At 37.9% G+C, this 14,408-nt stretch overlaps 1 protein-coding gene across 1 annotated transcript; it reads right to left on the bottom strand.

Annotated features, from left to right (window-relative positions):
- Window positions 1-139: 139 nt before the first annotated feature.
- LOC113665610 (vacuolar fusion protein MON1 homolog A) lies at window positions 140-12,257 on the bottom strand. The gene is made up of 17 exons (XM_027181330.2): window positions 12,093-12,257; window positions 11,366-11,682; window positions 10,954-11,013; window positions 10,690-10,768; window positions 9,962-10,048; window positions 9,331-9,424; window positions 8,557-8,671; window positions 8,095-8,162; window positions 7,085-7,156; window positions 5,749-5,830; window positions 5,224-5,317; window positions 4,571-4,691; window positions 4,154-4,220; window positions 3,938-4,049; window positions 2,948-3,050; window positions 1,773-1,868; window positions 140-1,128 (listed from the first exon to the last, which is right to left on the bottom strand). Exons 1-17 carry the CDS (start codon window positions 12,176-12,178, stop codon window positions 1,084-1,086), a joined length of 1,698 nt encoding a protein of 565 aa, XP_027037131.2. The 5' UTR covers window positions 12,179-12,257; the 3' UTR covers window positions 140-1,083.
- Between the last annotated feature and the right edge of the window lie 2,151 nt (window positions 12,258-14,408).

Here is a 14,408-nt window from a genome sequence, read left to right as displayed (position 1 = left end):
AAAAGAATAAACAAGTCTTTTTCAATAGAGTGTTGCTTTTTTGAGGTCTCGCAAGAAAGAAGAGTAACAGCAAGCCATCCTTTAGAGACCAGACATTCAGTGAAAATCGAGAAGAGAGGGTATCTAGAACAGTAAACGATTTCTTTTTTTTTTACTTCTGTCATATTTTAATCGTTTTTCAGATGTACAAGAATTTTCAATAGCTCTGGTTTCTTCCTTTTTAGTCGCCTTTGCTTATACAATTTTTTCTTCATCCGTCACAAATCTTTGAGAGCCATTCAGTCAAGATATTGTCCACACCACACTACAGCGGCAGAAAATGCTGTTTCAAAGTGTGGAAACGGCTTGAACCTAATCAGCAAAGTTTGTTATCTTTATTGATGACAGGTTGAAAGGTTTTGAACGCAACTAGTAAGTGTTAAATCCTCTGGATCTACGACGCCGGTCGAAATAGTGTAAAAACAGAGTTTAAGCTATTTACACCTAATGTTTCCCATTTGGTAAGATATTTCTGTTCAAAAATAATCTCAAATTAACAATGTTGAAAACATGAGTGCTGGTTATATCTATCACTCGCTCGCATCGCCCACTCGTGAGAGGTATAATTGACACAAGAAGGTAAATTCGTATCCGCAAGCGGACATGCAATCTTCTGATTACTATTGATGAGGTATAAACAATTTCAGAACACGGGAATGCACGAAATGCAGAGGTCACCCACACGTACGATCCGCTTGCTGAAATGCTTCTTCACATTCCGACAAAAAAAAAGTTATCTTCAAGAAAAGAGAAAAAGAATCGTTAATCCAACTGTGCGTGACAAATAAAGTCACAATGTTGATAATCCCGGTAACCGTGACGAAAATGGTATCTACACGGCGCGCGGTGAAAATATCATGCTACTGAAACATGATAGAATAAGGGTATTTCTTTCATTCGACCCAAAGCAATATCTTTTTGCGGCCTCTCATCAGTCTTTCCCAGAAGAGCTTGAAGGGCAGCATTCTTTGAGTCCGGGCACCACGAGTCAGAGCGATAAAAGTAGTATTCCAGAAATTCTGCCTTATTCCAGAGGTGAGACCTTTAGAACACTTGAGAGCTCAGAATAAAGAGCCTGTCTTCCTCGCGCTGAGTAAAAGAAAAAAGAAAAAGATTACTAAATCGGAAAAAAGAGAAACGTCTTCAGCAACACTTTATCGTTTCAATACTTTTAACGCTGGTTGAAAGAACAATAAACACCTGTATCATCTCTTTGCTCAGCCGTCAAAGAGGTGGCGGTTTTACTAAAGAAGATTGGTCATCAAGCTCACAGATAATTGGTACAGTGAGGTCCAGTGTGGGCCAGTTATTTCAAAAGTCTGACAGACACCTAAGTTTTAGCCATTTAATACCACGAGATTTCCTAATTGGTAGGTTGACTGAAGTAAATGTTCTTTTTCAGTGTTAGCTAGAAGCCCTCTTAACCCTGATCAAAAAATCAACACTTGGATAAACCTTTTAGCTAAATTGTTACATTCTATCCCACATTTCCGGAGCTTATCACGATTTTTGTAGGCTGAATTAACTGGTAATATCGCTACTTGTGACAGATGGGATGCTTAGTCCATAGCAGATAAGCGTCTTGCCTAGCCGCCAGAACGCAAATGATCGGCTTGACATTCCAACCCTGTATCTCCCAAGAAAAGAAAACGAAGATGAACGTACACGTGTAAATGAGCCTTCACACACAGAAGAAATAAGAGGTAAACAGAGAAAGACCACAAGCAACAAACCTTTATCCATCTCAGAAGTTTGTTTATGGCAATGATAGCGTCTGGTTTTGTGACCAGTGGACTGAAGGCAGCGTACAACTCAAACCCAGATGTTACCTATCAAGAGAAGGTGCGATTTTTTAGCTTGCCGGCTTGAGTGGTTGTGAGCTTTTAAAAGTAGTAGCTGTTACTTCACAGCAAAACCAACATTTACCCTGTTAAGGCTTTCTTTGGTATTTAACTTTTTTAGCTTTCAAGCTTGAGTGGTCGAGAGCTGTTAAAAGTGGTAACTGTTACTTTTCAGCAAAACCAGCATTTACACTATCAAGTTTTTCTTTGGCAATTAACTGGAGAAATGTAACAAGTTTGTATAAAGAAGCACCATTGTCCTAAAACTGGCATTCTAGTTTTTAAACAAAGAATTGTAAAGGAATAAAATTGGCTGTAGATTTAGAATTGTCGAGGGAATTATGACGTCTGACGAAAATTTCATAATCACAGGTTTCCCCTTAAGGCCATTTGATGTGGTTTAAAACTTTTTTGCACTTTTTTAGAAGTACACTCGCTGAAGAAAACAAATTGTTTAAAAGCCCTTCATTATCAACTGATCCACAGCCAAAGCTTTGTGGAAATTATAGCGTTGTTATGATTTTCTAGGTAAAATTGTAGTTTGTTTCTCAGCGGAAGGAAGGACATCATATCAGCATATGAGCTATTTCTACCGCAAAAGTTTGTCTACATTCAGCAGTCTACTCGAACGTACAATAACATGATAGAAAATGAATCACATGATAGGAAATATCTAACAACAATCCAGATCAACAAGCTGCGAAAATCAAGATTCACTGCAAAATTTTGTTTCATTTCACAATTTATCGTGGACTCGTCACAGTATCGGTGACATAAAAATACCTAACAAAAATCCAGATCAACAAGCAGCGAAAATCGAGATTCATTGCAAAATCATATCTCATTTCAAAATTTATCGTGGCTTTGTCAAAGTATCGTTGACATGTTTCTAAGCATCTATCCCATAGGCGGACATTGACATGGAGACTTTTTTCGTTTCTGAAGGTTTGCTTCAGTTCAAAGAATAATTTGTTTATAAGGTAACCTTCCGGTATATTCTTCCAGCCTCGAACTAATGCTATGACTTAGCAGACAAGAATCTTCCAGTTACTCCTATCTATACACACCCATCCTAACAGCATCTCTCGTACGCCCACGTGACATAAAATTTTCAGAGGCCTGGCTGGCGAGTGAATCCGATGATGCAGGTAAAGATATAAACCAAAGAGCCTGGAAACGAATACAGATATTCATTGAAAAAAAATCATTATTGATTAGTATGTAAGTAGAAGGCAAATGAGATATGTAGGCGGTCAAGTTATCGTGGATGCCATGTTATTTCGTTGGACCCGCAAAACTGGGTACTTCTTAGTTGAAATGTACCAGGCGTTCCCAGAAGTTCGCACGAACCTCCAAGCAAATTCTTAGCGTGAAGTCAATTTACATGTCTAAACCTCTGACTTGTGAGTCATGCATTCGGTTCTAATCCAAACTGGGAAGTAGATACTGCGCAAATTTCTTGGATGGTATTTCAATAGTTGTATGATTGTTCATCAGCATTATGTGGAAAATTAAGTTGAAAGTAGCCGTCGAAAGATAGCAGTCTAGCCGCTGGTTTTGGTCGACTACGGGTCTTATCAACAGCTCTACTCTCCCACTAATTCTCCCTTCGCCTCTTCCATTTTGATTAAATTTCACAACCCCTAACCCTTTTTCATTTCTATTTTCCCTTATTTCTCCCTGCGTCTCCTGCCTCCCTCACTCTCATCCTCTTTTTTCTCTCCCATTCAATCCTTTTTTTTCCCCTTCTCACCGCCTTCCTTTCGTTCCCCTACTATCTTGTACGGAACTCTTTTCAGTCCCCTTTTAGCCAAGCTGGAGAAGTGTGACCTGAACGGGAACCAAGCGACAGCGCGAGGCTAGGGGAGCGAAAAGCTTTCACAAGCCTGAGAGGAAACTCTTCTCTTCTTCATCCTACCTTCCTTACTCCTCCATTCTACTTTCCTTCCTCCTCCATCCTACCTTCCTTCCTCCTCCATCCTACCTTCACCCCTTCCTCATACAGCTCTTAGCCTACTGAACCATTTAGTTTCGTTAAAACTTAAGAACCAAAATACCTTTCCTGTTCTTCTGGTTCAACATAAGGAGCTTCCAGCTCAGGTGAAGTATACTGTGCCGTACTTTTAGACTTGTAAATAAAATGATACAGCTCTGGGATGCCAACCTGATCTGTAACAGAAGGGATATGAGCACAGAGTTAGACGAAAGTAACAGCATAGAACCTACAACATAAAAACGAGCTGAAAAAGAAAAAGAAAGAAAATTAATCAAACCTGTGCTATAACTCTTTTTCGCCACTGCTTCATTAATAGCCTCTAAACATCTGTACCTCTTCAAGCGCTAGAAATTTTAAACAAGGTTAAACCTTAAACCAATGAGAGTGGCTTCTACTTTCTCCTGTTAGTATCACTCTTGAGACAGATGTAAAGGTAATGAAAATAAAAGAAATGATCGCCAATTCAAGAAGCTCCTGATTGTCAAACAGATTCTCAGTGTGGAAAGTATCAATACTAATGTTAGTAATGACAGTTAAACCCCACAGGATACGATAACATCCCTGTTCACCGAAACCACCCAAAATATGGCGGCATTCCGCACGAATCTGAGTCTTTCTCTTATTTGCAACAAGAACTGACTAAGAACTGACTGGACGAGGTAAACATCCAATTCATTAAAGAAATGCAGCTCACCTCAACAGTTTTAAGTCTGGTTTCCGCTAACTCAAAAAAGGCGTCACGATCAGTGGAAAGTAACAATAAACAGGCAGGGCAGTTGTCATCCAGATAGGAGATGTGCGCGTAAAGATAGCCACTGAAAACAACAACAACGAAAACATAATAAACAACGAAACATGAAACATCCATTTGGTTCTGACATTTTAGTATCTTCCACCTTGGTGCCTTGCTCACTATGGCCGAATTTGAATCTTTTTTTTCCTAACTTCGACACCCGTTAAAAAATATTCTCAAGTCGTTAGAGAGTGCTTTCCGGTGGAGGGTCGTTAAAAAAAAAAAATCACAACACTAACAAGAGTCAATCAGAAAAAAAGATTTGAGTCACAAAGAGTAGTTGAAAACATGGAGACGGTCCGAAGCGCAGCATGGGAAAGCGCGAGTAATCAAGCCACGATTAGTTTTACTTCTCCATCTGGTCGGTCAAGAGGTTTCTGCAAGTTTTTTTACACCAATCAAAGAGCGAATATGACTGAGCAAAAGACCAGCCTTTGAAATCACTGACTGAGGCATTCAACTGAATAACGGAAGACCGAAGGGATTGAATCCCTCTTCTTGTCAAATCCATGCTCACGACCTCTCTGATATATTTTATTACGTGTGAGTTTTACCTGTTATCAAATCGTGGCAAACAAATCGGTGTCCAGGACTCCGCAGTTTGAAAAGACGTGGATGCACTGACGAGGTTGAAGATGAGATGAAGATCTGGAGAGGACAAATAAAAAGTATCTTCAGAAACTGAGGGAGCATAAACTACGAAGCATTACCTCTCTCCTAGCTTCCATTGCGCGACCAAAAAGCTTATCAGCTGATTTCTAATCGCTGATTTCTTTTCCCTTGCTCAGGACAACAAGCTGGGAAAGTAGGACTGCAAATAATCTAGCTCAAAAGCCGGAAAGGAAAGTTTTCCAATTTTGGTGCTGGATAACACAGATTGTACGAGAACACAGCGCGAAAGAAAGAAGACCCTAAAACGCCAATGACGACCACAGTGGGGTGAATTATGAACCACAGACTGTTATCATCGACGAATATCCTTGTAAATATCTCGCTAGTTCCTCTAGTTTTGGCCGTTTTTATCTTCCATGAGCGCTCATTGAATAAGAGATGCTAAATAGGAAAGACAAAAAACTCACCTGAAGGATGCAAACTGTACTTCTTGGGTCTGATCAAGGTAATTAACTGATTGTTAGCGACCAAAATGGCAAATACGAGGTCCTGAGTAGAAAGCAGAGACAGCAAGACATTATGGCTTCCACTGGTAACATGTAATGCTGAGCAGACGCTGCATAATGATGAGCCCTGGACTCAGAACCATTGCTTTATGACCGAACAGTATGGGTCATAGTATTATATTCTTTAAACTTGGGTCAGGGACTGAACTCTTGCAAAGATTCTCTTCTACCTGGGGCATACACGGGCGCCAGAAAACGATCGTAAAAGCACCCATGATACCCCAACCCTCCCCAGACAATTCTCCCTACCCTACTCCCCACTCAACATCTCTTATGAACTGTATACGCTTACGGCTGATGATTTCTCTTTAGAGGAATCTAAACGATACCCCAAGCTACGAATGCGTGCCACGGAAGGCTTCTCAGTTGAGTAGTCTGACACCTAATGCAAATTAATCCGTTGCAGTCACCAAGAGAGGAAAAATATGACTAGGCAACAGAAACATCAAATGAAAAATATTGAACGGCCTCTTATCATACACGACATTTCCAGAGGAAAAAGTTGTGAGTTCCAAGAACATACGGACTCAAATTCAGGTAACCGTATTTCCTTTCAGAGGACTTTTGTATGAAACTCAGGGAGCAGGTTTGCATGTTAGCAGATTGAAGATTTTGATCAGAAATAAACGATCACTCAAACAATTGTTTAAAAAAAACCCTAAAATTTAATGGCTAGTTACCGAAGTTTGACACCAAAAACTCCAACTTGATGCCACTTTATTCTGATTGGAAGTAATAGGCTAACGAGAGGGAAATTGCTTTCCATTTTGTTCTTCAGCGGGTGCTTTACCGAAGTAGCCACTTACTTCAAATCTTATTGAAAGCACTGAACGGCCTGAAGCGCAGGAAAACGTGAGTGACCAAGTTGTAATGGGTTTTAGAGCAGTTTTCACTTAAGTTTAGAAAAACCAAACTTTAGGAAAAAATCATGGGACAACGCGAGGGACCAAATCGTGATTGATATTAGTTTTAAATCTGATTGGCTGAGAAGGTGGCGCTAGTATTTTTGGACCAATCTAAAAGCGAAGTACAGCAACACCAAAGAAAGCATAAATTACTTTCGGCAATCAATTGAAAACTATTCTAGTTCATCATCTGATTTCTTGAGTGGGCGGCGCGACATTTCTAAACTAACTCCTGGAAATAATAAAGTAAAACCAAAGCAATGCCGGGTAACTTTCGCCGGTCGAATCGTTTAAAAATTGCTCTACTCAGTGACTATCGTTGTTGTTAGTACCTTGACTCTTGCTTGAAGCATGCTCTGACCAATGGTTTCCCTGACAGAACTTGGAAGAGGTAAACATCTCACCTACAAGCCCCAGCAATTAAAGTTAAATGCAAGGAACTCAATTGTACAGGTTTTACACAGGTTTTAGTACGCAGAAGTCTTTCACTTTTTCCAAACTTAACTTTCAGAACAATAATTTTCTTCTTCAATGCACGAAATGATAACAAGGACGCAGTATATTTGAAAACACTCAATACAACTGGAAAAAACACAGCCAAGGACTATGGAAACTCTCTTAACTCTACTGAAAATGAATTTTCATAGACAATGCTGTGCATGAAATAAAAATTGCAGGCCAGCATTTCACCTGGTAATTAGCAATTTTTTGGTAAACTAAAAAAAAAAAAAAAAATTCTCAACTACTTGAATTTTTCCCAGACTTCATCCCTTTTTCAATTCTTTCTCCAGGTCTGGAAAGCTTTCAGATTCCATGCTTAATAAAAAATTCCAAACTTCGCAAAAAATCCTCAGCAGATTACAACATATCTCTGTTAAGGCATAAAACTCAGATTGAAAAAATGAGTTTCCTCTTGAGCTAATATCACCTTATCCCACAACAGCCTTAAAGATGTGTACCTTACTTCTAAAAATCATATATGTAAACTGCAGTTGAAGAAACAAATATGGAAGTGATCCTTGCAGTTACTAACACTACTTAAGTAGCAGTGAAAATAATGCCTGAAAAAAATTCAGGCTTGTACAGGATTTTAACCCATGACCCTGCGATACTGGAGCAGCCCTCAACCAACTGAGCTAACAAGACAACTAGGAGCTGGTATCTGCAATACCACAGCACTGCACTGGTATCTCAGAGGTCATACGTTTAAATCCTTTTTATGGGCCTCAATTTTTTTCAGGCCTTATTTTCACTTCTACTTTAGTAGTGATCATAACTACGAGGATTGCTTCTATATTCATGATAAGTTGAATCTTATAACAGTAAATAACATCATACTCACAGAGCCTAGCAGAAAGCTTGGTTCATGATCCATTAAATTTAATAAATTATCTATAAATTTTTCTGTCCCTGTAGATATAATATAGTAGATAAATGAAAATGAGTTTTGGAATTAATCAGCTGTCTGTTTTCTACTGATTAAGGCTTGGTAATCAAGACTTGCACATTAGCACTTTGATGATGTTTAACAATTTATGACTTTTCACACAGTTTTGTGATTAAGTTTATGGAAACTTTGATAAGAAAGTGCAAATTTCTTGGACATAGTCATCTCAGAACTAAATCTGGAAACAGCAAGCAATTAAGATACTGACTTCAGTTAACCATTAAAATACAGGTGAATTTTCAAGCAGTTTCTAACAAGCAAGTTTCATTAAAAAATTACACCTTGTGAAAAGAACCTTTGATCTTCAGTTCATAATGACATGTTTGTATGTGAACATGTGCATCTGTCATATCTTACCAGCCAATAGTCTTCTAAGATCATAATTTCTCCTCTGTTCCATAATTCTTGCCAATTGAGTATACGTTAAAACACTAAGGATTTGATTATAAACATAGGAGAGCTGCAGCACCAACTAGGAAAAAGAAAACTGACATCAAAAGTTATTTATATTTATCTTCAGTCAGTGGGTCTGAAGTAAAGGAAACACTAAAGCTATTTCAGGTTGAATTTTGGGGTGAATATGTTGAGAAAATAACAGTCTATCCTGACAATGAAATAGCTACAAAAGATCATACTTTTTGCCACAGTGCTTCTCTTCAGAAGGGTTCAGTCAAAAAGGACTCAGGTATGTGCTATAGCATAAAATGAATTTAAGGTCCAAATGATTTTAAACTATGGTAGAATTACCCAACCTCCTGAAGGAAACAAAAAATGGTTTGAGTTAGCCAGGGTTTGAGTTAGTTGATAGTAAATTACTGAAAAAATGGGGCCCAAGGAAAATTGGATCTTGTTTCAGTTACCAGGGGGTCAGAGTTAACTGAGTTTGGGCTAGCTAGGGTTCTACTGTAGTTTGAGACCACTTCAATTAGAATCATTCTAAACTACAACATACAGTGTATAAGTTCAATGCAGTTTATCAATAACAGTAAAGAAGGAATAATAATAATAATGATAATGATAATGATAACAATGACATACAAACAATAAAATCAAACCCACTTTAGGTCATTTGTTTTAAAGACATCATAACAAATTTGCTGAAGTAATTCTCTCATGAAATAAATGTGATACCTGAGTAACAGACTCTGGTGTGTAAGCCACAGCCACTAAAATAACATGTCCTCTAACTAAGAATACAAATTTATGGTCACCCGCCATAATACACCTGGAATAATAAAGACACATAAAGATTAAATTCATCAACAAATATGAGATAAATTTTTATTAACAAAGCGTATTTCTATGGTGCAGATGTATGTGCACAATGTCATGCAGCTATATTTCAAAGAAAATAGGGGTAGTGGGACCTGTGCAATGTTTGCCTAAACTTTTATAGGCTTACAGTCTGTGCATTTTACTGTGATATCTTGGCATGAGGTCCAACTATGACCATAGTGGATCACAAGAAGTACTTCCTTCTCAACTTACTTCAAAGTTTTCAAAGACATGTTTCAAAGCTGTTCTGTAAACCTATGTTTATTGACTTCAAATTGGGTGCATTGAAAATACTGACTACCTGACAACTTTGAACATCTCAGTTCTTCACTTCCTTGATTTTGATTTTCATTCAGTTAAATACAGTTTAAAAAAAGACATTTTGCTGATGTAAATGGGATGTAGGCTACAATGAGGAAAAACAGGCTGCTCCTGGTGTGTTACATCTGGTAAGAACAATTGTAAGGTCATGACCTCCTCCTCTTACCTTATTGTATTTTTGCCAACCTGGACAAAAGAAACTAAGGCTTGCATAACACCCATCAGGGTTGCCAGTTTGTCCTCACTTCCATATCTACATTTAATCAAACAAAATTGGTCATTATGACTGATAGTAAAAGTTAAATGTTAAATGTACATAAAAAATAAATCCTCTACTGAAGTTGAGGAAAAGTTAAACTGAAGCCAGAGCTGGCTAATGGATCATATTCAGAGTTTCAAATGGGTCAGCTCTACTGTATTTCAAGCAGCTTGAAGATGTGCAGTTGCAAGGAATCCCTTTGAATGTTCATGCAGTGAAATCAGCTGTACTTTATAAAACATAAACATGGCTTTAATTGATTCTGAATATCTGAATGAATGGAAAATAGAAATTACATTTATAAATAGTGTTCAAGCACAGCCAGGGAGTTGAACCTTGAGGAGGGGTTGGTTGTGGTAGGGATTTGGGTTTGTATCTCCTCCCATTTGATTAGTATGCATACAACATAGAACAGTGCCTGGTGATACCTGGACAGTGCAGTAGATAGCTGTAGTGTGTCCTGTTCAAGCCATGTAAAGTGGAAGCATTTTCTTGAGCACTTTCCCAAGCCTTATTTATCAATCAGCAACTTTTTAATATGCATAACTTTCACTTTAATTTGTTGAACAAATCTCTGAAAAGAAATGCTTATATAAAAATTGATTGTAATACCAGTAATAAAAAAAAACTTTCACCTTGAGTAAATTGGCTTTCCAGCCTCACTGAAAGCAAACACATGCTTTTTGTGCAATGTCCATTGAGGGTCGTTCACATCTTTAACATAGAAAAACAAGTTGTTTTACACTTCAATCATATATACATACCAACTATTGTCTCAAGTCATACAGTTGCATACATGATGCAATCTTAACAGTATAGCTGCTCATTGCGTTTAATTTTTCTGGGCAAATTTATTAATAGAACAAATAGAACAAAGAATCCATAAGCACAAAACCAACCTTCCACTGATGCTTCTCTTCCGATTTCTAGTACACTTGCAGCTCTTGTTTTTCGAGCCTCTGCCAAAAACAAAATGACAAATGACTTCAGGAAAAAAACAAGACTGTGAAGTGAAAAATGATGAGATTTTTGAAGACCATTTAAGAATAGAACTCATTATTATGAGAACAACAATAATTGTGAGAAATTTTCACATGCTCTGCATGATGTTGTTGTGGAAATTAAATTTATTTTATCATTTTAGTTTGTGGATTTGTTCCAGTTTATAATGAATTTAATGCTAGGAAATTTCTCATGGAATAATATGTGATTGGACATTACTTGAGATGAGAAATTTGCACACAATTGCATCATCACCAACATAATGCAAGATCCTTGATGGACAAGCTCAAGGCACTGGTTTTCTTTTACCTTCTTGTTCATCTTGAACACTTAACGAAGCAATTTTCTCATCAACTGAACCATCAGCCTTGCCTGGCATATCTGCTTGCCCAGGAAAAAGGGTCTCATTGAAGTTTTCATCTTCATCAACAACATCAATTTTGGGGGAGCTGCTGTTTGCTGCCTCAGGGGATCCGTGACTACTTAAACTGGAGATGAGCCCTGAAGCTAGGCTAGCATCAGAGTGGGCAGATGTTCTGGATTCAGGATCTGTACAGATTTCATCCACAGAAACATCAAGTTCCTCGTCAGGTTGGACATAGAAGAGTGGTTCTTGACCTACTGAGCTGCAAAAGAAAGAAATGGTCAAATCGGAAACACATACAATCCACGACAACATAGTGGGCTCTTTACTATTGAGATCACCACATTTTAGAAGGGCATACCAAATGTATTCCCGAGACCCAAAGTTACTTTCACATCCTCTCTCCTAAAACAGTGAGCGATACAAATTTTAAAACACGAAATACCCATAGATTTCAAGCTAACCTTACCGCTCTCTTTGAAAAATATTCGTTAATTTTACGACAATTCTACGCGACTTTACACTTTGTCTGAAGAACATTACAGTTTAAATCAAAAGAAATCGACCATGTTCTTTAATAAATCATAATTTGTACATACCGAGCAAATCGTATCTTCAAATCAAATCCTTTCAAAATGGGGTCTGTGTATTGGAAAAATATACATTTCTTACCCAGCTCCAGGCTCAGCACCCTGGAGAACATCTTGCTCTTGTTCTTCACGCTCTACACCAGCATTTGTATCAATCGCCGCTGCCATGTAGCATTCAGTATTATCATTCTACCCATGGTATAGACTTCTCCTTTCGTTCCGCCATATTTACTAACATGAAAGCGAGGCGAAGCTGTGCAGCCACGCTTAATTCTTCCTGCAAACGGCTACCTCCCCACCCCTGTTCCATTCGTCTCATCATTCCCCACTATATATGACAATTTGGTATTCCTGATAATGGTAAATTTTCGTTAATTTCCGTAAAGCAACGACTCTCTAAGTCGCCTAAAATACGAATAAATAAATGGTATGAGACTCAGAAAGGGAGAAGAGAGGGGTGGGGAGGGGAGGGGAGGGTAGGAGGGTTCAATTAACAAAGTAGTGACTCCCTCGACAAGTTCCAATTTCTTATACTTTCATAGCACTTTTGATCAGAAGTTACACTTTCATATGCCTTCTATAGAAAGTGTACTCCTTTCTGCACCCAAACAAAAGTAACGAAATGAAAAAGAGAATTTGGCCGAGGAAAAGACAAGAAAGCCTAAAATTTCAGTAAGAAAAGTTCTTCAGACTAGGCATGATTATTGAGCACAGTTCTGAAGATCTAAAGCAGAGGCGAGAGCGAAGCGAAAGAAAAAAAAGTTATACCTGTTCTTCTGGTTAGATATTGTCAACCTGCAATCAACTCATGACTTAAATGCCGTTTCATTTGAATGATTACAAACTCGTCAGTTAGGTTAAGAAGTAAATATAATTTGGTTTAATCAACTGAGTTTATATGTAAATGGCCACCGTAAAGAGTTCACTTCCAAAGCTGACGTTTCGACCGTTAGCCCTTCGTCAGAGCGAAGAGCGAGGGGTTTTCGCTCCGACGAAGGACCAACGCTTAAACTTCAGTTTTGGAACTGAACTCTTTACGGTGGCCGATTTACATTATCACAGTAAGTTGACAAAACCAACTTATCTTGTATACGAAGCAGCATCACAGTATCGCTAAAACTTCCCCCTTTTTATTCATAAGAAGTAAATATGTTCGATGTCGATGGCGAAAGTCACGAATTGTATGTAATATTATGCGAATGAAAGCTGATAGCTTGCTGTGCTGAACCCGTCTGGTAGGTTACTGCTTGAAAATCATTTTCATGTGATAAATTTACAGTATTCAGGCTTACGCCTAATAACCTGCAGCAGCACCACTTAGCTAAGCTTAGACGCCCGGCTAAAGAAAGTAAGAAAGTAGAATACCTCAAATTACAGTATTATTGTTCGATTTTACCATTAACAGGATAGATAGTTTAAATCCTTATCTTCTGCTTTATAATTATGGGTTTTTAAATATTTAATTCCTAGTGATATGACACTCATATAAACAACTGCAATACCGTTTAGACAGAAAGGTGTTACCTTGACTTGTCATTTCACAAGGGAAAAATATATACAAAAAATAATACATAACTTGTAGTATTTCTTTTTATTGGTTTTGATAACGAATTTATTTGTTATTTGAAACTGCCACCTTATTGAACCCTCCGGCCTCTCTATGAAGTATTGCCTCAATGAGGTCGCATTCAAAAAACAGTCAAAAAAATAGGAAACCGGGTTTGAAGGAAAAAGAATAAAAACCTTTCAATATCAAGGCAAATATTTCTGAATTACATTTTTTTGGTCGTTAAACTGTGTCAGAAACAGAACTCATCGAGACCCTTATCTTGTTGTTTTTGTTCAAATTTGGTTGATTGGATTGATGAGGAGTTTTCTTTCTTAAGACAAAACGTTAAAGGGAGGAATATGAAAGGCGACATGTCTGAATTCGACTTTCCCAGCTGGTTTTCTGAGATCTAAACTTAAAACTTAAAAATAAAAAGCGTCGGAGAGGAATAATTAAAAAACGCTTTAGGTTGAAATCAGGTGTTGAGTAAACTGAACTTACTACGTTGCGTAATGCATTGCGTTCGAAGGGTAATTCTGCGTCATGTAAGAGACCTAATGGAAAAAAAAAAAGAATATCGTTTGCCTTGAAACCAGCAGGTGTCTAATCCATGTTATTTGTATCATACTGAGCTTCTCTGAGTACAGAACTCATATAGTGATCTTTCTTCGAAAACGAATTTTCACGGGTTAGGTATCGAGAATGATCGATGGACCGGCATCAATTGAAATTGGTTCTGTTGGGTGCACTCATTTTGACGTACGTCCTGGACCGATAACAAGTTACCGTCATAACTCCCACGATCTTTGCACGAAACTTTCAAAAGGGACAATAACCTTTATTTTTATA

This window comes from Pocillopora damicornis, chromosome 2 (assembly GCF_964200805.1).
Source record: "Pocillopora damicornis chromosome 2, jaPocDami1.2, whole genome shotgun sequence".
In the NCBI taxonomy this organism is placed as follows: domain Eukaryota; kingdom Metazoa; phylum Cnidaria; class Anthozoa; order Scleractinia; family Pocilloporidae; genus Pocillopora; species Pocillopora damicornis.
The sequence above is the reverse complement of the archived record's forward strand: the minus strand, read 5'-3'. Positions and strand labels throughout refer to the sequence as shown.

What these genes read in the sequence shown, in the direction of transcription:
- LOC113665610 (XM_027181330.2), bottom strand. Translation starts at nt 12,178, where the DNA reads ATGGCAGCGGCGATTGATACAAATGCTGGTGTAGAGCGTGAAGAACAA. An exon ending in GGAAAGCCAATTTACTCAAG is followed by an intron (nt 10,049 to 10,689) that starts GTGAAAGTTTTT and finishes GATTAAATGTAG; the next exon opens with ATATGGAAGTGAGGACAAAC. An exon ending in GTACAGTTTGCATCCTTCAG is followed by an intron (nt 5,318 to 5,748) that starts GTGAGTTTTTTG and finishes TGTCCTCTCCAG; the next exon opens with ATCTTCATCTCATCTTCAAC.